Raw genomic sequence first — 24,105 nt, 5'->3', positions numbered from 1 at the left:
GTAAGAGTCGAGCACCCTTACCTCCTGGCCATACCGCGGCCAATTTGTGTATTTCTATACTGAATCTCTTATAAGTTAAAATATTCTAGCCAAGAAGGAATTCCAGTTACCTGTAGGTTGTGGTTTTGATAATACATCATAAACACATCTCTCAAATTCCTGAGTAGTCCCTGTTGTCGCATAAGGTGATGTTTGTAGCTCGTCCATGGCATTGATTAGTTTCTTGACCAACCTTTGGTGGGCGACCTGAAAATAAACTTCACCCATTGTAAAAAATAAAATACAAAATAAACGTCAAACCCATTATCATAATTGTCACACAGAAGCACTTTGCTAGAGAAATAGTTCTATAAAAGTCATACGTAAAATTATCCTAATATTGCCAAGGAAGTTGTTCCAAAAATATTATTATATCACATGCATCAGTATAAAACGTTTTGATTTTTCAGTGAAGAAGATCGCTTGAATTAACAGTTCATTAAGTAGTCTACAAACAAGTTCTGGAGAAAAAACAGGTGGATACAACCTTTCAGAAGAACTGAAATTTTTCCCACCTAAGCCCTCTTAGAATAATATCGTTATAGTGACGAACACAGTGTATAATATATTAATTTCAATATATATAAAAAGTTCGAACCGTTAAAATCCACAGCCTTTAGTTAGCCCTACTAAGAAACCAACTGAATTATGATTGATGCAACAACATAGTAATCACAGCCCTCACTAGATTTATATAGAAATGATGAGAATTTATTGGTAACGATACATTTGATTTCCCTCTTGTATGTAAGCTATACAAATGGATCATCAGGAGTTGAATGTTAGTACGCCTGGTAAACTTTACCTACTGCACTCATCTCTCAAGTTTTTTATTAACACAACAGCGTTTCAATATTTTTCTAGAGGCCAGAACACCGAGAGAAAAGAAAACGTCTGAAAAACTGAAGTATTGTGGCTAGAGAAGAGATGCTCTTATTTTCAAGGAGGAAGACCACTGATGCGAGAGATAATGCATTTTTCAACTTAAAGCGGGAATTTAACCTAAGATCTTTTTTTACTATTTTTACGAAAAAGAAGAAGGAAAGTTAATTTTGTGGGTTTGTGTGTTTTCTTACAGCAAAGCCACCTCGGGGCATTTGAAACCACCGAGGGAATCGAACTGATTTTAGCGTTGTAAAAGAACCGCTGAGTGGAGGGCGAAAGTTAATTTAATTTGGCAAGTTCAACATCAGATACCTCCGACAGTGTAGTGGTTAAAACATTTCAGCTAACACCTTTACTGAAGAAAAAAAAATAGCAGCTTATGCAAATTTTATATCGCTTCATCACAATGGAGGTCACCTTTAGAAAATGTGATACAGCATACAGTCATGCTATTGTTGGCAGTAGTTCGGCATTAAACACATCTCACGAAAACACACACTTTTAATTCCGTTTGAATTATGTACGTAAATGGTAAAATATGACTAGTCTTTGAACTACTAATAGGCACGGCATGGCCGGGTGGATTAAGGCGTTCGACTCGTAATCTGAGGGTCGCGGGTTCGAATCCCCGTCACACCAAAAATGCTCGCCCTTTCAGCCGTGAGGGCGTTATAAAATGACGGTCAATCCCACTATTCGTTGTTAAAAGAATATCCCAAGAGTTGGCGGTGGGTGGTGATGACTGTCTTCCCTCTAGTCTTGCACTGTTAAATAATGGACTGCTAGCGCAGATAGCCCTCATATAGCTTTGAGCGAAATTCACAAACAAACAAAAGTACAAAATATTCTTCACTTGTAAAACTCGGTCGTTTTCCTGCCATCAAATATTATTAGTTTTAACTGATTTCGTCCGCTTTTAAAGAATGACTCGAAGAGAGAACAATTTGGTGCAGATATAACTAAATTATTTAAAAACACAACCAAAAACATTTGAATTTCACTTCACTGAGAATATAAGAAAATAGTTTTGATTAAAGAGCATAACCTTTTGCACAGAAGTTTCAACAATTTTCTGAAATTTCGATTTTCTATGAAGGCGTAATTACTATTACAAAGATTAGACACATAAATCACATTTACACGCCTTCTGGCAAAAGTTATAACATATTACCAAAATATATTCGAATATTCATTACGAGACTATAATAATGAAATAAAAGTGTATAATTATTTAAAAAGCTACTGCAATGGACATGACATTTCTCCATTAAGTTACAGAAATTTGCGCAATAAATTCTTACACCACGTCAAAGTCAGTTTTCTCACGTATAGAAATGGATTCACCTTCCTTCAGACAGAGGTTTAATTTCAAAGAAAATTATAAACATTTCATACTTTTATAAGTTTTCGCATACTTTATTTTTACCCCTTATTTACAAAATTACACGTCAGTATCATAAGCAAAGTCATCGTAAATGAGCATAATTACTCAGTTGTCATACATAAAACTGTGCTCCCTATCGCCTAAGTGATATATCTGCAGACTTACTACGCCAGAAACAGGGTTTCGATACCCGTGATGAACAGAGCACACATTGCCCATCGTGCAGCTTTGTGCTTTACTACAAACAAACATGAAACTGTAATAATTTTGTGAAAGCAGTCTTTACACGGTTAAAAGTCACCTCTTTATATATAAATCAGTGAAATCTGTTATTTAATTATTATATGCTAACTTGCCAAGCAACACTGTTAGCATGATAAAATATTTGACAAAAGTTGAATGTTATTAAATGTTTATCATTGCCGTAAGAAGCAATTTTAAAGTTTTCAGGTCATTGATATTTATAGGGGAATTCTGGGGGCATGACTCCCAGAAAATGTTTAAAAATTGATTCTATGAGATCGAACCTTGAGTCCATTTAAATACAAACAATATAAATAAAAACTGGGAACGTAAAGATCTGCACATAGTGATCGCAAAAAGATAAGGAAACAAGGATGTAGGTACTGTATATATTTAATCAAACTACAAATTACTGTTCTGTGTAACTAAATTCCTCGTATATAATACATAACAATGAGCAAGTACATCTCTAGACTAAGTCAACCCATAAGTGTATAAACATTCACCTGTAGAAAAGCAGCTTTTAAAATTAAAATATATACGTCTAAAATATCGGTTCGTACCTTCTAAAGTAATTATTCTAGGAAAGTCTTTAATAAAATTTAATATTAGGTGTAGGGATTCTTTTTTCATTCCTTCACTTCGTACATAATTTTGTGGTTGGCTCCCTGAAGACACAGATTGTATAGTGTACAAAGCACTGGATATCTATCTACATGCTACTGTCATCTAATGTTTATCTATTATTAGCTGGAAATTCCTGTTTCACCGTGTTCTTAAGCTTTATAAAGGAAATAAATATATTTATAAATAAAAGTTAACTTTAAAAGATGATGATAATATCTTTTACACTGGAATTATTATGTTGTTTAGCATATACAAAACATATAAGAAACAAACTGCTTTTACTACATTATAAAACCTCCTCAGTGCTTTATTTAATATTCTACAAAAGCTGTGAGTGCAATATACCATGGTGGCGATAAAGTAATAATAATAAAAAATGCAAATGGGACGTTTTGAGCTAATTTTCTTTTCTTTAAGTATAATATTTGTGCTTTTTGTGCATTTATATACGTACATAATCAATAATAAAGGTTTTAAAGTGTTGTTTGTACTGAATTTTAATATTTAAAATGTCCCCCCCCAAATTTCTTTTAGAATTTTGTGTTATTTCTTATGATCCTTATTATGAACAATCGTCGTGGTTAATGATACTGCCTACACGCAATGTGGTGTACTGAATTACAAAGGAGCATGTTTTAAAACAAACGTTGTAGCTAAACACGCCATGAAAAAATATATGGCCTTACTGGTCATACCGCTTCATACGGACTTGTTTTTGTTATTAAATTTTGAATATCATTTATGAGTTATAAAGTCTAAAATAACTAAAAGACAGTCTTGCTAAAATTTTCATTTCAACTGTTTGTGTGAAGACTTCTAGGATTTTTGAATTACAGAATATTTAGCTCAGAAAATTGTACTTTTTGTCAAGTTTCACAAAAAGTTAAATTTCTTGAAAATTAACGTAAGAGCCAAATGAGCCATAGAAACTGAAGTTACTTACGTATAATGGTGGCTCGTTTGTTTTTGGGATTTTGCGCAAAGCTACAGGAGGGCTATCCTGCGCTAGTCATCTCTAATTTAGCAGTGTAAGACTAGGGGGAAGGCAACTTGTCATCACCACCCACCGCCAACTCTTGGGCTACTTTTTACCAACGAATAGTGGAATTGACCGTCAATTATAACAACCCCATGGCTAAAAGGGTAAGCATGTTTGGTGTAACGAGGATTCGAGCCCGGGACCCTCAGATTGCGATCCGAACGCCCTAGTCACCTAGTCATGCCGGACTAGAAGGGTGGATTTACTGGTTTAAAAGTAGTGTCATTCCTGGATTTTAATTTCTTGCGTTTTTCATTCAGGTCTCTTTTTTGTTTTCGTTAAAAATATTAAAACAAGCTGTGAAAGAACTTTTAACTCTGATAAATAAATAACTTTATTAATATTAACTTTTACTCAGAGCAAGCTACCCATTTAAAGTGAAACCAAAATTCAGCGTGGCAACAGTAGCAACTATAGATAACACTATGTAACAAAACTTTTACTTTTCCTTGTTCCTGGGCAGAAAGTATTTCCCAATTTCGTATGCCTAAAGTAAATTGAATAGACCTATTTTTCTCTTCAAACTTTCCTTTTGTAACCTAGGAAATGAAATGTTCAAATTTACCCATTTTCCAGAATATTCCAAGTAGTTTCAGTGCTGAGTAGCTGATAAATAATTTTCTCCAACTTACAAGAATGTTCTAGAACATACGAGAATTTTCAAGAACTTTTTAGAATTTTCTAAAACTTTCCAGTAATATATATACAGGGGCTCACCACTTCAGTTTAGTTCTAGCTGCCTAAGTGAACACAAAGACCTATTTGATTTTATCAGAGATGGCATCAAGCATTCTCCAAACGCATTCTGCTATGAATGTGGCCAATTTATCAAGACAAGGGCGAAAAAATACTTTGTGACAGCATCTATTAAAATGTGTGAAGTCTACAAAGTATATTACGATATGCCTGCTTCTACCACAATGTATCCTGTCTGTGCAAAGCAAATGGAATTGCCTGTAACCCGAATGAGTGGCGCCTCTTCATTGGTAGCTCATCTGAAAGCCTCACAGCTGTGCCACTCCATAACGGGCGTAAGTATCCGTCTCTTCCCCTGGCTCATTCCGTGTACCTCAAAGAGAAATACAACAGCGTCAAGACCTTGCTAGAAGCCTTGAAGTATGATGAGTATGGCTGGGAGGTTATTGGAGACTTCAAAATGGTAGCATTCCTGATGGGTCTCCAAGGAGGCTTTACCAAGTTTCCCTGTGTTATCTTTGCCTTTGGGACAGCAAGGACACTGCAGTGCACTACAACAGGAAGCACTGGTCACAATAGACCGAGTTCTCTGTGGGGAGGCATAATGTCAAGTGTGAGCCACTAGTGGACCTTCAGTAGGTGTTGTTTCCACCATTGCACATAAAATTGGATCTTATGAAACAATTTGTCACACTCTTGATAAGGAGTCTGCAGCCTTCAAGTGCCTTCAAGACTCCTTTCCTAAGCTGTCTGTGGGAAAGGTCAAAGCTGGTGTCTTCGTTAAACCACAAATAAAGAAAATTCTGAAGCGCACAGAATTCCCCCAGAAGCTCAGTAGGAAAAAAAGAAAAAAGCTTGGGGTAACTTCTTGGGCAATCACAAGGCCGAAGATTATGGAAAACTGGTTGAGGCTCTGGTGATGAATTACGGCTAAACAGGCTGCAGGATGTCCCTGAAAGTCCATATCCTTGACTCTCATCTTCATAAATTCAAATAGAACATGGGAGTATACTCAGAGGAGCAAGGCACTCGCTTCCACAAAGATATACTGGATTTTAAACGCCGCAACCAAGGAGCGCATAACGAAAACATAATGGGAGACTATATTTGGGGTCTTATACGTGAAAGTGATTTACGTTACATTTGCAAATCTCGAAAAACTACTCACTTCTAAACATTTTTGTATAGCTTCAGTATAAATACATGTAAATCTTGATTCATATGTTGTTTTATTCAGACCTTATATAAATGAAAATGTGCAAATTTGCCCGTTTTTACATAGAAAATAGGTTAATTTCTGAATTTCATTATCCAGGTCACAAAAGCAAAGTTTGAAGGGAATAATGGCCATTTTTTGTACTTTTACAACATAAGCAATTAAGAAATAACACATACTATCCAGGAACACAATTTGTGTTACATAGTGTTATTAAACATACAAATCTTTGTAAAGAAAAGTATAAGGAAAACTACTTCATAATCTATACGTATTACTGACAACCTCAATAATAACGATATTTTCAACAATAATAATAACAATATCTCATGAAGTTCTGTCAACTGAGGAGACTTAAGTTAGTTCTAAATATATATATATATTAGTGAAACCAAATAATTACATTTAATTGGAGCTAAATAAGTAAACAAACTCACGAGAAAGGACTGCGTTAAAAACAGCAAATACCAACCTCTCATTAATTATATTATAACAATAAATTTTAAAACATAAACAAAACACATTAAAACCAAGCAAAATACGCTGCGTATTTTTTAAAAAATCCTAGGTACAAGCTACAAAATGGGATTATATATAAACAACTAATATTGCCAAACAATCTTTATAACAAAAGTACAATTATGAAAAAAATATCTAAAAAGTAATAAAATTAGATATTTTAAATGTTCTAACCAGTGACGTTGATGAAAGTGACAAAAAACAAAAATGTAACAACGTATAACTTAACTTAGGAACTGGCAAGTCTAAACTTTCCACACGTGAACGCGGTACAAATAGAAATCACTTGTTTATTACAAAGAGCCATCTCGTGAGAAATTAGGATTTATTAGCTCGTATAATGCCTAAGAGTAATTTGATCCCCATCTCTTAATTAGCTAATAATGACAACGCTTATATGTTGTCTGCCAATGTGCACACTGAGAAATTAATTCAGAATATACAAGTGCTGTGTCAGGTGTGCTTAGTGTCTATTGAGACAAAACGTAATTGATAAACGACGCTAAATCTCATTTTGGTTTTAATGCTCGTAAAATGAAACAATCTGTGAAAAGGATGATATAATAATACATCGTTAGTGAACACAGTGGAGTAACTTTTCCCGAAATTCCAAGTTCTTTAATTAATTGTCTTTGGCTGTTTGTTTCACATCAATCTTTAAATGTTTGGTTTTTATTACAGGTAACATGTGCAAAACGGACAAAGAAAGATCATTCGTGTGTTCACGCACCTAGAAAGACAACCTTCAACTCGTGGTTACAACGTGGTTTGTCTACTTACGGATGTTTGCTTCAGCTGACATGGAGAGTAATAATCGTTCTTTTGTCCTCCAACTGCTCTGTTAATGGCCCACTTACCGCCAGTCAGGCAAGACCGCGTGACAAAGTCTGGGAAAGCAAAATGAAAGTAAACAGCTAGCTATACAAACAGCCTCAAAGATTTCATTTAAGCCTAATTTAATCCACGAAAATATAATTTATCATAACTAGCTTAACGTGTTTATATAGGTCTTGCAGCGAATTTATTATGTTTTGTTGAGTATACACCTTTGCTAACACTTGTTTATTAGATGTTTCTTATGACATGCGGAGGTATTTGGAGAACAGTTTAAAGGCTGGAGCTAGGAATGAGCAGAAGTGAGGTTAACCCTAGAGGAGATTTTGTACTTAGCTGCTTACATATGAATTTAAATCATCACTAAGTTCGTATAACTGCTTAACTTCATCAGCTTTGTTGCTATCCTCTTCTGCGCACAACTTGGCCAAAGTTCGTCTGTAGCCTAAGTCAGTTTTTCGAGGAATAAATAATATATAACTTGAGAGAAGTGAAAAAAAAACAAACCATTGCATGTGTTAAGTACGTACAAAACCGAGCCACAAGATAAATGATTTTTTATGAACAATTTAGGCCCTAGTTTATAAAATGAAGTGAGTCATCTAAATCGTCCACTTTTTACTCTTTCTTTTTTATTTTAAATCACAAATCATTTTTTCACTTTGAAGAACTAAGTTACTAAATATACTCCTCATTGGTTTAGTGATGTATTAAATTCAACTTAGGTAGCAGGTGTGTGTTAGGCCCTGTTTAGTGAACCCAAGTTTTAGATAATTTGGTAACTCTAATGTAAAAAAACAGGATTCATATCATTTTTATACATACGTGATTGGTTGAGTTGGCTTTTTTCACGTTATAAATACGGGATTAGTTGAGTTGGCTTTTGTCACTTTATACATACGTGATTAGTTGAGTTGGGTTTTGTCACGTTGTACATACGTGATTAATTGAGTGAGTTTTTGTTACATTATACATACGTGATTAATAAAAACACTTTAGTTTTTGTTGAGTAAAAAATGAAACAAAATATGCGGGTCCTTGAACTTAAGTTCCTCTCGATCGTTCGGCTGTTTCCGTGACGTTTTACAACTATGACGTAATAGTTGCCAAATACAGTTCGTTGCGCGCTGAACATTTTATTTCTTTCAGTGCTGGTGTTTTATGTAAATCTATCGGTGCTTTTTTCGGATTACATACTTTCTGAGACTATATTTTGTCTTGATATTGCTACTTTATGCTTGTTTTATGATAACATGGTTTACTGCGTTGCTTATGGTTGTAAAAACAGTTCGACATCAGACAAAAGCTTCTTTTCATTTCCGTGCAAGGAGAGGGAACCGGCAAGGCGGCGACAGTGGGTGCGGATGGTCAATAGGAAGAACTGGACTCCTTCACACCATGCAAAGCTTTGTCAAGATTAATTTGAACGCTCATGTTTTGTGTCGTATCCCACTGTTTTGGATTCCCTGGGTTTCAAGCCAGGCAGGTTGAGACTGAAAAAAAAACCATCGGCAGTAAGCAGGATCGTCCCCACCATCTTTCCTCGTGTAGAGCTGAGGACTGATCTCAGCCTGCAGCGTACAGGTTCCACCCCTCTGAAGCCATCCCTTGTCATCACGAAAACAACAAACTTAAAGGTATGTGTGCAGTATAAAGCGATAAACAATAACTAGTATAATATAATAATTTAAAAAGTACAAGTTTTTGAAGAATGTAACTAGACATACACATTTCATATTCATGAGCGTGTTTTGCATTTGTGGCACCTGAAAGTCAGTGAAACCTTGATTTTCTAGTCTAGATAGTGGAAAAATCTATCCCCAATAGAGTATATTCCAAGTTTAAAAGCTGGTAGATCATTCTGTAGATGTTTTTGTATCATCTTTACATATGGAAAAGTTTGAAAAATACCAATTTTCAAATTTAATATTTCAAAATAAATTGAAATAAGACTATGTCTTGAACATGTTGAAGTAATCAAGTAAGTGTTATGTATTTGAAAAAAAAACATTGTAGACTTGTAAACAATCAAATATAAACTCCATAACATATTTACATAACTCATCATAATAACATTTATCTTAATACGGTACTTTGACACTGCCATATTAAATGAAAATACAATAAACCTCATAAAGAATGTTTTTTTTAATATATAATCTTATTTCTTCAGTATCACTCATAGTTCCGCTACTCTCGCTCGTGGAACTGTCCTCATCACTAGAACTTGTCAGATCTGTATCAAAAGTAACTGTTCTAGGTTCGTTCAGAGTAGGTTCGAATTAATATGGCGCTACTCGACACTGTTCAGAACACAAAGTTTGTTTGGCAACTATTACGTCACAATACTTTTCCTAGCGGCAAACGTAAAAACTAAAGCGTTTGGATTGCCGCTCGGAAAGGGCTAGGCCTCATAATAAATGTTTCATTTATTAGCACATATGTTTTATAAAAAAATGTGAACCTGCAAAATTAATCAGTATGAGTAGTTCTTTTGACTGGAAAGTTTTCTTTTTTCTGTAAAATCCACCTTTAAAAAAAACAAACTTTTTTATTTTGGATGGTGCAAAAGTATGGCAACTTATGTGAATTTAAGCACAACGGTTTGTAAGTTTCAACAGTTGCCCTAAAACATCCTAGAATATTTAAGGCGAAACGTTATCACAGCAACATTTAGGGGCTCTCACACTAATATTGATCAACCCTGTGTTGTATAATAGAGGACAAATCAAGACACAAATTACATAATGTTGGCATTTACAAGAATCAGAATTACGAGCCTATATAGTCATGACCAATTTTACTAATATATGTTTCAATTCCTGTATAAATAGTCTTAAGGTTACATTAGATGGCTATTTCACATACCACAATGAGTTTGGTTAAAGCTTACTCATTTATAAAAACAAACAAATGAGATTATGGAAGGTCTCTAAGATAAGAAACCGTATTTTAAATTAGCATATAATTTCGTAGAAAACAGGTCTATGAATGACTCTCCCGAATAGGGTAGGTGTGTTTAATAATATTGCTAAGAGGATTTAAAATATCACACGATAATATTCACATCACCACAGGAAATATATTTGTCCTTCTAAGTAACACATATTTTCATCCGATAGCTCAACAGTAATCTTATGGGCCTGTAAAGCTTACATTCAGATTTCGATCCCTGCAACTAGCGCAGCACAAATTGCCCTTTGTGGTTTTTTTTACACTTAAACGAAACGAAACAAATATAAGCGCCTACATTTTGAGAAAAGCAAAATGGTTGGTAGTTTTTAAACTTACTTATGAAAATCCATTAGCAAAATGTAACCGAAACGCTTAAATAGGAAAGCAAGTGAAGGGTACTTCACATAAGAAATGGACGTCTTGTAAGTTTTTATAACAGTGGCAGTCAACTGAATCCATTACTATATTAGATACTTATTACATACTGAAGAGAAATTCTAATATTCCAGTAAGAAATCGGATTATTAGTTATGCATGCAGAGAGTTAGGAAAGCAGCTTACGTTTCTGGATAAATACGTTTGACAGAATTAAATATGTGCAAATTATAACTGATTCTCTTTATTCTTACCTTAATGGTTTATTTTACTCTACGTCCTTTTTAGAATGTTTTTGCTCAAATTTTAATGATGTTAAGAAATCAGGTCTACGTGGAAGGCAAATTAAAAGTGGTAGTGCCCAAGGTCTATTTGACTAAGCGAAGCAAGGGAACGTGCGCCATACGCACGCACATTAGAGCCGGGTTCCGGTGCTTGCCTTAGAGCTTTGAAAGCTCTTGGATTCTAGATTAAATGTTGTTAATCCTCCCACTTTTTCACAGTAATTTTTCTGTTTTTGATATATTTTTACTGAAACAAATTGAATAATGAAGGACTGTCCCCCCGCTTCCAACGTCACTGGAAGTGGCTATCCTACATATTTTGCTGCGGAAATTATTTACAAATCTACAGAATCGATATTTAGGCCCAGAATTTTCTGTGTGAATGACACCGTATTCAAGAACCTGTAGGATTCAAGTATAGTTGTACCTAATTATGAGCTATTGATAAGTGAGATGGCAGTTTTTTTAACAGAATAGTAACAGGACTGTCACTTTTGTAACACGTCTACAGCTGATAGTATGCAGCACATTTATTTACACTACGCCTCTAACTTTAGATCTGCAGTCCGGCATTATGTGTGAAACAAACAAAAGTTTTACAGAGGTTTCATACAACAGAGTACAGTTCATAAAGTAGCAAATTATATTGGTCCATTGGTTTATTGCACTTTACTGTACTGCATTTAGTCTTAATTACAAATAATCATAAAATTGCGAAGGAAGTAGTAAAAAATAAATGTTATTTTGTCCAACGGATCGATCCCATAATGCTAGAGGTTTTACACGTAACGAAACGCGAAAATGGAACTTTCATTTTTAAAACCAAATAATGCAATTGTCTGTAGCAACCTCATAGCCCAGCCTCGTTCTGAATTTACTAGTATTTTGCTGAAAGCTGAGTCTTTGGTTTGCTTTTTTTTTGCTGTGCCAAGCAATGGTAATTTCCAGGCAGTTGCAGTCTGTAATATCGATATAATAACATTACTTCGAGAAATATCCGTTAATTGTTTGATTACGTAGGCATTCTAGGATCGATCAGGACAGCCTCAAGTAATAAACTGGTGGAGATAAAATATACTGCTGGAACATTTAGTTCATATTCTTTTTCCGATTTGAAACAAATTTGAAAATTACTTTTCCTTTGATAGTGACTATATGTTATTGAAAGTACACAAATATAGTCTTAAATATTTGAAGGATGAAAATGTGTTTGTTTACTTTTTAGAACTCTATAACTTAACGCTATTAGAGAGTAGTAATTTAAAAATTACTTTTATTTTCTGCCAGTGACCCAAAGGCTGAGCATGAAATTTTCGCAACATGTCCAGCAGATGTCGCTTTCCAGCATCCCCAACCATCAAACTCTGGTGGGCAGAAGTCATTACCTAGAAATACAAAAATATCTGTCATATAAAGGGAAACATTTTAATTTCATAGGTTTAATTCTTTTGGCTCTAAATCAAGTACACGTTTTTCAACTGTAAGCAGTTCTTCAGGAGGTTTATGTTAATTTGCGAAATTACTCTATGTAAACCTAGGATTACATCTTCTATAACGTAGACAGTATTAATCAAAACGGAAATATTTTGTTAAATTAAAAGAAATAATAGTTCTAATAATAATGACATTCGATAGCAACTATAAAATTATTTTACAAAATTGCTATAACTGTGCATTATATAGTTATATATGTATATAATATATATAGTTGTGCTAGTCTAGTTTCGATTTTTCATTAATTATTAACACAAACAAGAAATAAAAGCATCCTAACGTGATTTTCTACCGAAAATATTTAGCTTCTTGGTCCGATTGTCTCGCTACCTTTCAGCGTTTAAGATCATAACATTAGATGCATCTATAATTACATGTTCGTTCACGAAAGAATGTGATTTAGTTAACGTTATAACAATTAGACAGCAGTTTCATGCTTAGTGCAAATTGTTGACTATTCACTGAACAAGAAATAAAAAATTCAATACTCAAAGTTCAAATGCATAAGGTTACCAATGAACGACTATTAGTGTGATATTTTATATTTCTCAGTACTTAAAACAAGTATCTAAATATGATTGCCAACCTTTCACTGAAGACGAATTAAACGAAAAAGAGAAAATAAAACAGAATTGTTTTAATGTGTGGGGGACAATTTAATTTAGTTTATGTAATTTCAGTTGAGTCATTGCTTTCACTTAGCTTTAGTATGTTTAGCGGGCCCGGCATGGCCAAGCGCGTTAAGGCATGCGACTCGTAATCCGAGGGTCGCGGGTTCGCATCCCCGTCGCGCCAAACATGCTCGCCCTTTCAGCCGTGGGGGCGTTATAATGTGACGCTCAATCCCACAAGAGTAGCCCAAGAGTTGGCGGTGGGTAGTGATGACTAGCTTCCTTCCCTCTAGTCTTCCACTGCAAAAGTGCGAAATTCAAAAACAAACAAACAGTTTGTTTAGTAATTTTTAATCCATTCATCACAAATCTGATTTTTATGAATACAATACTAGCACCAGTCTTTACAAACAGATTTCGAGAGACCTTGAAACATAAGCGCTTTTGAATACTTAACCCTTTTGCTTCGAGAGTAAGTCGAGTTTTTATACTGTTGAAACATATAGGGGACGGAGGTTCTGTTCGCCATCTTGGATATCAAGCAATATCTTCTAGCCACGTATCGATCGAAATGAATATCAAGAAGACCATATTAATACTAGAAATAAGTGGCCTAATAACAACAAGCCGTTTTTATTTAATTATACACTTAACGTTTCGTTTTACAGCTTTTTCAGGAGCGTTGACTAAAACATAAACTGTAACTGACAGTACAAAACTTCAAAAGGTTTTAAACAATAAATTCTATAGAATTTGAAGGTTTTTACTGTCGGTTTCGGTTTACGTTTTAGTGAATGCTCCTGAAAAACTGTGAAGCGAAACGTTCAATGTCTAAATAAATATAAACAACATGTTGACGTGTTTTTTTCAAATATTAATATATCTTCATTATACCAATATGCCCTACAGAAATTAAATAATTAAAAAGTTTATGTCGATATAACAACAAATATATAATGTCCACCTCCTGTGTGGCAGTAAACCGTCAAATAGAAGTGATTGTTATATAAAGAAAAGTCATTTTAACACTTACCTAAACTGATCGGGACTCTAAGAAAGAAAACCAGATAATAAGCAAAAGATAGACGAAACAAATGCTTACACATTGTTATGGCTGAGCTTGGCTGCGTTTAAGCAGTTTATTATTACACAAAATAAGCATTGTATAGCTGCTGATATATCAGAACGACTTTCTTAACGTTAGTCTCGACTGATGTAGTATGGTTGGCAACTATCGCTTATCATTCAAGATGGCGGACAGAAAATTTGTGATGTTAAAAGTATTTTCTTTCGAATTTCGCGCAAAGCTACTCGAGGACTATCTGCGCTAGCCGTCCCTAATTTAGCAGTGTAAGACCAGAAGGAAAGCAGCTGCTCATCGCCTCCCACCGCCAACTCTTGGGCTACTCTTGTACCAATGAATAGTGGGATTGAACGTCACATTATAACGCTCCCACGGCTGAAAGGGCGAGCATGTTTAGTGCGACGGGTATTCGAACCCGCGACCCTCAGATTACGAATCTAACGCCTTAACCCTCCTGGCCATGCCGGTCCTCGTGAAGTGTAAACCTAGATATTAATAGATATTTAGCTGAAGTGTACTTAATACTTCTGAATCATATAATTATACATATTATATAAATTATATATTTATTGATATTTTTACGTCATATTGAAATATTTTTGTTTAGTATCATTACTATGATCATATAACTATAATCGTTGTCCATTGTCGATTTTTATTCAGTATAAATAACAAAAACTACCTTTTTAAAATAAAAGTATAAACATCTCGAAAGCCGTCATAATTAAATGAAAATTATGACACTTTTGGAATTTAGTTTTTGTTTTTCCTTTAAACTCTATTTATTAATTGGCCAACTAATCCATAAACACATTATTTCCGTTTATAACAACAATGATAGGAGTGAACACCAGTATTGTTGCTCGTTTTAATATCAGGGACACAATTCGCTATTGTTATATGCTTACCCAAAATATGATATTATAGTTTCACGTTATTTAGATATATCGTAAAAACATGCATAATATATTTTTTCAATTAACGTGGAACGATGTGTTATTTCTCTGTTACTTCCTTGTAAATTTTATATAGCACTGAAAAAATATTTACAGCTCTGGCAAAATTGAATATGGTGCACAAAAATTTGAAATAAAATAGCACGATTTTCAAGATCTCGTGCAAACGTCATGTGCACGCTTTTCCCGGTCTTTTCGTACTGATAGAACATAAATAAAATGTAATGTTCTAGAAACAATGGACAAATGTAATAACGAGTCTTAAGTTGGAAACGAAAAACAGTAAAAAGCTACGCATGAGCATCAGTGCTACTTCTTGATGCACAATGAAAGAATGCATTAAAATGTCAACATCAGCTCAATTCATTACTAATGCATGTAGTTATACCTTTTAAAGAATATTCTTCAACACACATAACAGCGGTAACATTGTTATTTATTTATCACCAACGGGTCTGGAAAGGAACATAATATATTACATGGATAATAGTTCATAACTATTGTTGTACTGTAATTTGTTTTGATAGAACACCAGTGATTAATTACATGAAAGTTGTCACTTTAATTATTTACGTCTGATCTACCCTGAAAATATTTTATAAAATTACCAGACATGAAGCTTCATCTGAAATGTTTTTATTCAAGGCTTCTTGTAATAAAGAGTATAGATTTTCTGATTAAATAGTCTGTGTGTCCTCATAATTTCATTTTTAAATTAGTCAAGTCTATCACCGTTTGGTCAAGTAATAAAACTATAGATAAAATCCAAACAGTTAATGTGGCTTTGTTAAAAATTTAATAACTATTTTAACAGTTTTAATGCTGATTTATCAATTCTTATAGATACGATGTATAATTGGTCATGTTCATCCGGCCTTCCCCAGAGGTACAGCGGTATGTCTGCGGACTTACAACACTAGAAATCGGGTTTTGATACTCGTGGTGGACAGGACACAGACAGTCCGTGGTGGAGCTTTCTGTTTAACTTCAAGAACAAATAGGTTCAGTTGTATTTTAGATTTCCAGTTTTAACGTTTCGAAACTCCAAATTCTTCGATAAGTTTTAGCGAGTTACGTAAAACGCAGGTGACCGGCTGCTTATGAGCTTTTCTTGTTAAGTTTTATTTTTCTTAATTTCGAAATAACTGGAAACTAGAGCTTCCACAATTCACAAGTGAATACATCAGGTCTTCCCCACCCACATTATTCGATAACGACTTCAGAAAACAATAAATTTGAAGAGAAAATAATATCGAAGACAGGACAAAAACTACAACTTGTATACTTCAGAGGAGGACACTTAACATAGTACAAAGTTGAGATATCTTTGTGAAGAAATATTTATTGGAACGCAGCAATTTTTTATTTATTTTATATGAAAAGTCAGTTTCTGCATAATTCAGTTTATTCTCAACGACAAATACCTTAGAGATAATCTAAAAAGGAAGCTACGAGTCTTTTTGCTTTCGTCGTGGGATTCTTCGCAAATTATCTTTTGTTTCTTTTGAATTTCGCGCAAAGCTATTCGAGGGCTATCTGCGCTAGCTGTCCTTAATTTAGAAGTGTAAGACTAGAGGGAAGGCAGTTATTTTATTTACTATTAGACGTTAAGCATTGTCACGCCAGTTTGTTCCATCCTCTCATTACTATCTTAATTAGGGTTGTGTTTCTCCTGCTGACTTTAAGTGTTGTCACTCAGTGAGGCAAGCATTTGGCCTAATTAAGTTGATTATGTGGCTTTTAAGGGTACGGATTTATATATATATATACACGCTTATACATCTTAACTTTAATAAAGGCAGTTTTCTTGGTCATGAGGTTCAAACAAACAAGTGAAAACTATTTTATTTTTTCCCCAACAATTTAAACTGTTTCCAGTATTGTTTGTTTTTCAATTTCGCGCAAAGCTACACGAGGGCTATTAGCGCTAGTTGTCCCTAATTTAGCATTGTAAGACGAGAGGGAAGGCAACTAGTCATCACCACCCACCGCCAACTCTTGGGCTACTCTTTTACCAACGAATAGTGGGTTTGACTGTCACATCATAATGCCCCCACGGCTGAAAGAGCGATCATGTTTGATGCAACGGGGATTCGAACTCGCAACCCTCAGATTACGAGTCGAATGCCTTTACCCATCTGGCTATGCCGGGCCCTGATTCCAGTAATTTTTTTTCTTTTCAGACACATTGGATAGTAACTCAAGAGAACAAATTAAATATTGATTATTATAAAATTCTTAAGACGCTAAATCAAAGAAATAAATGGCTATTTGATATTAAGAATGAATAAAAATTCAATTTGATGATTAGGGTTTCAAAGATAATCTCAAAACGTTGTTTTGAATTTCACACAAAGCTATTCCAGAGATACCTGCATTATCTATCTCTAATTTTGAAGATACAGGCAACTAGTCAACACCATTCATCGCCTACTTTTTGGCTGCTCTTTAAACGAATAATAAGTTTGGCCGTTGCTTATAACGCCCCCTTGAACATGTGCAGGGAACAGGACTCGAACCTTGGCTCTCACTTTGAGAGTCAAATGCTTTAACCACCGAGCCATTCTAGGTCCAACCTGGTTCGTCTATCATATCAACATCAGTTTAGCTTCACATGCTCAAGAATGCAGTAAAAGGATAAATATTCAAGACAAAATTTTCAATAAAAGCTAAATAGTAACAAATAAAACATTCACAATTTTAATAATTACTATCGTAGGGACACATTACTGTTCATAAATCAGTAATGATGTATAAAAATAACCTATTGTAACACTTATCGGTAGTTACTTGTCGTGATAGTGCTCGCACACTTTTTCAATGGATGTAAAGAAAAGGTGGTTGTAAATATGCTTTAGTAGATATTTTATGCAACACTTTATTAAAAGCGGATAAAGGTTTTTTTTAAAAAACGTCTGACGTTAGGTTGCAAAATAACATTATAAGTTTAATTGTTCATAGCATTAAGTTATATGAAGTTTAGCCCTAACTAAATTAAAGTAAACAAAGTACACAAATTACAGTGACGCCCGGCATGGCCCGGTGGTTAGGGCGCTCGACTTATAATTTGAAAATTTCGGGCTCAAATCCCCGTCACACCAAACATGTTTGCCCTTTCAACTGTGGGGAAGTTACAATTTAATGGTCAATCCCCCTATTCGTTGGAAAAAATGTGCCATGGGTTGTCTGCGGATGGTAATTACTAGTTGCCCTCCTTCTAGTTTTACTCTGGTAAACTAGAGACGGCTAGTGAAGATAGCTCTCGTTTAGCTTTGCACAAAATTAAACACAAAATCAGAATATTAATTTAACTCTTTATGGAATATAGTTCGTGCTTGATGTTAAGCTTATGACTAGTGAACTTATAGATTTCGATATCTACGACTAGAATCTTTTGTATTACCCTAGAAATACTGTATTTAAAGAAGTATTGTTGCAATAAAAATATTAATTTGACCACAAATGTTTCGCAGATCTCTGCTATTAATATATGTAACACGCATAAGATTTAGAAAGACAATATCTTGGTCCTATAACCTATATTTACATTTCGACCTTTCTGTATATATATGCATGTTTGTTTATTGAGTTAAAGAAAATCGCAGGTCTAAGTTTCGTTAACCTATGCAGTTTATTATATACTGATTTTGGACGTCAAAATACCAAATAAAATGTGTATTAGATCTATATCAACACATAAATCTTTAACACTTTTTTAATCTGTGCTTTAAATTTGTCATTTATATAGTCGAACGTTCTCATTGCTCTTTAACAACTGCTTCGAAATAATTGTAAACAGTTACAAGTTGTTTCACTGATAATTATGAACAGATGTAGAAGTAAGTACAATCATGTGACTGTCAATTAATTACGAAACTCGTTATATTTAAATCTGATATTATCGATTAATAATAAAACATATTAGAGTATCATTGGAAAGAGTTGTACGTTTTATCCGATTTGAATAACAGTTTTATCTGAAAACAAACCCTTCTTCAATAGCCAGTAAACGTATCTGCTTAAAACCTTTTTTTTAATTATATTAATTTATGATACGAGTTTGTTATAAAACATTCATGGTTCCAGGAAGCTATTTTTGCTACCAGTGTCCCAGGCCGAGTAACATATCTTACAAATGTATGTACAGAATGTTATGAAACAGAACACTACGTCATAAAAGTCTCAGTTCAATGCGTCGAATGGATGTCTACTTACATGGGTATATTGGCTAAGCATTACAGTATTTTCCCAATCTACGTTCACGGTGGCGATCCAACCATAGAGTGCACGTGCTTACCGCAATTTCACGAGATTACTGTGTAATATATGGAAGACCGTCTCAAGAAACGTAATTATTTTAGGTATTACTAACACTTAGGGTTCTTCAAAACATTGGTTTCCTGCCAAGATGTGGTGAAGTAGGTTCTACAGGAAATGGCCTAACTTTGTGTTAAATTTTAACCCAAATATTCTTGACCTTTTTTACGATGTCCACTCGTGGTGTGGTGCACACAAGCCCCATGCATTTGTTAAATAAAACATTAAACTACTTATAGTTTTTAAATAATTTTATTTTTACATATTAATGTGTAGCGTACTGAACATATCCGATATCACAAGATTTTAAAATCCAACTTAGAAACAAAATCAGAGTCGTGAGAAAACTGAATCAACCTGCGTATTGATAAATTGAAATAAAAATTATCTTCAAGTACAACTGTTACACAATCACGCAATATCTTGGAATGTTCTTAACACGCAAAGTATTTGCCATTTTTATACCTGTCTGTTTTGTCTGCTTCTGCAGAGCCGAATAGCCATCTTTTCCAGTCATGTCTGTCTCTGGTAGAAGGTCGATGTTGGATTTGGTTTCACTTAGTGACGATCTTTATGTTGTTGTTGACTTAGTTCGAAGCATTTAAAAAAAAAAAAAGGACGTCTCTTATGTGACCTTCATTTATTCCAGTGGGAACGGGGTATCAGTGTACGTGAAAGCTCTGTGCCTTTAACACTTTGTAAAAAACAAAAACACGTCGTCTGTTTGTCTTCCTTTCAGATGAGTAGTTCCTTACAATTTGTTTACCACTATCCAATCCGTCTTTCGTACTGTCGTAATGTAGAATCTTCAGACTAAATGAAGATATGGGAGTTGTAAGGACAAAATTCAGTTCATTCTTTAACGGGGGTCATTCTAGATGGCGGTGTAACTCTGTCTCTTAATATTGTACCAATAATTTTTTCGATAACTTCTAACTCGTAAAGAAGTTACATTGTATTTAGAATGTTCCTCATAATGAACCCACTTTCTCCTTAAATTTGTTCTCTTGGCTGCTGCACCATAATGTCTGTTTACATTCGTTTAATATAAGCAGAGGACGTATCACTGCTACAAATTCTTCCTTTTTCCCTGTTTTTCCTTTCTTGTTCTTCCCAATTGTCAAATAGAACGCATCTTGACGGAATTGTTATTTTTCATTTCTTGTGGAAAAATTGGTGTGTCACCAACTCGATTCCAAAGTTATTCACAGGAATGGAGCGTATAACAGCTTTGGAAACCTCAGTCTCCCCAGATGGGTAAAAGAAAAAAGAGGGTTTCCCCTCCTCTGAACGCCCGGCGTGGACAAATAAACGGCATCTCCCTTATAAAATGGCCCTAAAAGTGCATTATTCTCACACGCTTAAAAGTATTGGATAGTATATGCCACATAATAACATACCAAAAACGAAAAACCCATTCGCCACCAATGGTTGTCCAATTGTTTCGTTCTTCACTTAAAGTACCAGAAATCACTCACATGCTAATGAACCAACTTCAGTACACGTCGTTACAATTTAAGTGTTTCCATTTTTCTGGCAGTAAGCATTTGTCCTCCTTGGGTGTGTGTTTTCGTATAATTATTATATGTGTTTATAACGTCAATCAACAAATAAGCCTATTCCTGGCCTTCTGTACTTTATATATCACCATTACTGAGCTCATATGCATCTCGGCCCAGCGTGGCCAGATGGTTAAGGCACTAGAGTCGTAATTTAAGGGCCGCGGATTCGAATCCCGGTCGCACCAAACATGTTCACCCTTTCAGCCGTAGGGGCGTAATAATGTTAATTCCACTATTCATTGGTAAAAGAGTATCCCAAGAGTTGGCAGTAGGTGGTGATGACTAGCTGCCTTCCCTCTTGTCTGACACTGCTAAATTAGGGACGGCTAGCGCAGATAGTCCTCGTGTAGCTTTGCGCGAAATTCAAAAGAAGACACGATCATACGCATCTTCTGATAAACAGTATTATCAGAAACATTTTTAGTAAAAGTGAAGCATTTTCTTGTGCAATTAGCATTTTCATCAATAAATGAATCTGAATTTCTCTACTTGGTGCTAGTACATTCATCACTACTGAGATCCTAACATTGTTTATTAGGTCCACTTATACACTTCGTACCTAATGCTGCGTTTGTTGAAGTAGTTACAGTTGATTAGATGAGAGATTTGGAAGAGCGCTGAAACGGGAATAAATTTCGCACTAGAAACGACAGCCTTTACCACATGTGAAAGATAAAACAGTTTGATACTCAGTATGCAGAGCGTGTGTGCCTTTAGAACAAATAGACAGAAATCAATAGTTTTTCTTCGTAACGTATATCACAATACCAATTAATAGTATTAAATACAACATTTATGGTATTTCTGTTTAAATATTTGGTGACTCATATGTTATAATAGGTTGTCTAATAATCATAGTATAGGTTTCATGTGTTGTCTCTATACCGTGTATTATTTTTAATATCTACAATATCTATGCAGACAAACAAGCGAGAAAAATTGAACCTTATTTATCTTCTTACTGAGCAAGTTGATTTTCTTTTAACATGCTTTTCTGATTTTTCCCTCTACCTGCGAATTTTTTTTTTAACCTTATAGCAAGACGTTTCCTTGTCTTCCTGATTGTTGTCGTTGTTCACTTTATTACAGCCTCTTCTACGAAAGCTATGCTTCATTACGTTTGAAGGTCTGTAACTTGTCTTAATCAAGTGTCTTTATATTTTATCGAGGAATGGAAAACTGTTTTCTGAAAATGCTGTCGCGTTTCGATACGTTTAAAAGATTGTAACATAGAGACCTAATTCTGACGGGTTATCTAGTTTTCAATAATTTTTTCGTATACTCCGCAATAAGAAAAGGGTATATGGTTTGGTTCTCTGGAATAGTGAAGCGGTGAGCCTAACCAAGTACACAAAGACAAAACTTATGCCAAAATTTGTTTGTGGCGAGGTACAAAAATACACAATGACGATTTTTACTATGATCAAACGGATATCGAAAAACCGATTTCTAGAGTTGTAAGTCCGTAGAGATACTGCTGTGCCTATGGGGAATGGAGGCACTATGACAAAAAGTTTAGATAAATATTGACCACTTTCTTCATAGGGTACTGTCATGACCAGTTAATCAGTTATGTAAGCCTCTTTATCAATAGTTATATATCGTGCACCTTGCTAAAACTGCCAATAATTATACAGCATAATAAGACGTTAACTTAACCGTGCATACAAATATTCTTTGTTCGATTTGTTGATATGCACAAAGATACACAATGACTATATTTACTGTGATTAAACGGGTATCGAAAAACCGGTTCTAGCGTTATAAGCCTTTAAAGTTACCGCTGGGTGTTAAAAATAATTTTTAACACGCCAAAAACCATCTTAATTTTATCAGTTACAATATTTTTACACACTGTTTGAGTTGTTTTTTTATGTGATTGACGTAGACAACGACCAGTTTGGATCAATCATTTGGTAAACAAAGATGTAACAGAGCGACAGTCTAAAATTAGCAACAACTAGAAAAGTGTGCCACTAATTTAAAGTTAGAAGTAGTGAGGTTCTAAAGATTTGTTTTATTTGCTGAATTTCGCGCACACCTACTCCAGGGCTTTCTGCACCAACCCCAATTTAGAAGTGATAGACCACAGATAATTCCGCTAGTCAACACCGCCGATACCAACTCTTTTACTAAAGAAAAGATGGATTATCTGTCACACTGTAACCTCCCCCTCATCATTAAAAGAACGAACATATTTAATGACGGGATTCGAACCTACTAGCCTTATCTTGGGAATTGAATGCCCTAACAATCAATCAGGTCATGCCAGTAACATCTAAATAACTAAAGTTTGGAATTATATTAGAATTTCAACAGTATACAAATGCAGACCTCTTTTTAAAAACTGTGTTCCGTGATGGCCAAGTTGTTAGGGTGTTTGTTTCACACTCTCAGCGTCGGAGGCTCGAATCTTCCTCCCTCCAAACATGTTAGCCCTTACAACCTACAACCGCGGGGGCGTTATAATATGACGATCAATACTAATACTCGTTAACAACTGAATATCTCTAGAGTGGGTGGTGGTAATAACTAGCTGCCTTCTCTCTAGTTTTCACTGCTAAATTAGGGACGGTTTTCACACATATTCCTCGCGTATCTTTGTGCGAAAGGACTTATGTGTATACATGTTTTTATTGATTTTCCGTATACAATATTTTCAGAATCAAGATGTGTAAAATTTTAAAATTAAACAATTAATTTTATGGTGTATCATCTAATTAAAAATTTAGAAGACCAAGTTTTCTGATTCTGTTGAAAACTATATCACAGAAGCTATATGTCAATGAATAACAAAGCTTGAACGCACCATAATATTTTTTTCGATCCTGAGACATTCGCGCTAACTAATCGTAACCAACATCTGTGACATCATGTGTTACGACGGTCCACAAATGCTCTGATATTTACAATATCAAACATTAAGAAAACCGAAAAAAGTTTCTTTATGGAAATCCATCAGTACACACCCAGTCAAAACAAAAG

General features: G+C 34.6%; 1 protein-coding gene across 12 annotated transcripts in view; it reads right to left on the bottom strand.

Moving 5' to 3' along the window:
* LOC143252637 (calcitonin gene-related peptide type 1 receptor-like) overlaps window positions 1–24,105 on the bottom strand; it is a 196,664-nt gene that overhangs the window by 87,336 nt on the left and 85,223 nt on the right. For 8 of the 12 annotated variants that reach the window (XM_076505057.1, XM_076505058.1, XM_076505061.1 and 5 more), the window contains 3 exons: window positions 12,368–12,481; window positions 7,429–7,535; window positions 111–246 (listed from right to left, as the gene is read on the bottom strand). In XM_076505057.1, the coding sequence (XP_076361172.1) occupies window positions 111–246; window positions 7,429–7,535; window positions 12,368–12,481 (357 nt within the window). The remainder of the gene's footprint in view (window positions 1–110; window positions 247–7,428; window positions 7,536–12,367; window positions 12,482–24,105) is intronic. The other 4 variants (XM_076505064.1, XM_076505065.1, XM_076505063.1 and 1 more) reach the window with 1 other exon arrangement.

The sequence above is a fragment of the Tachypleus tridentatus genome, chromosome 6 (assembly GCF_004210375.1).
Source record: "Tachypleus tridentatus isolate NWPU-2018 chromosome 6, ASM421037v1, whole genome shotgun sequence".
Classification (NCBI taxonomy): domain Eukaryota; kingdom Metazoa; phylum Arthropoda; class Merostomata; order Xiphosura; family Limulidae; genus Tachypleus; species Tachypleus tridentatus.
The sequence above is the reverse complement of the archived record's forward strand: the minus strand, read 5'-3'. Positions and strand labels throughout refer to the sequence as shown.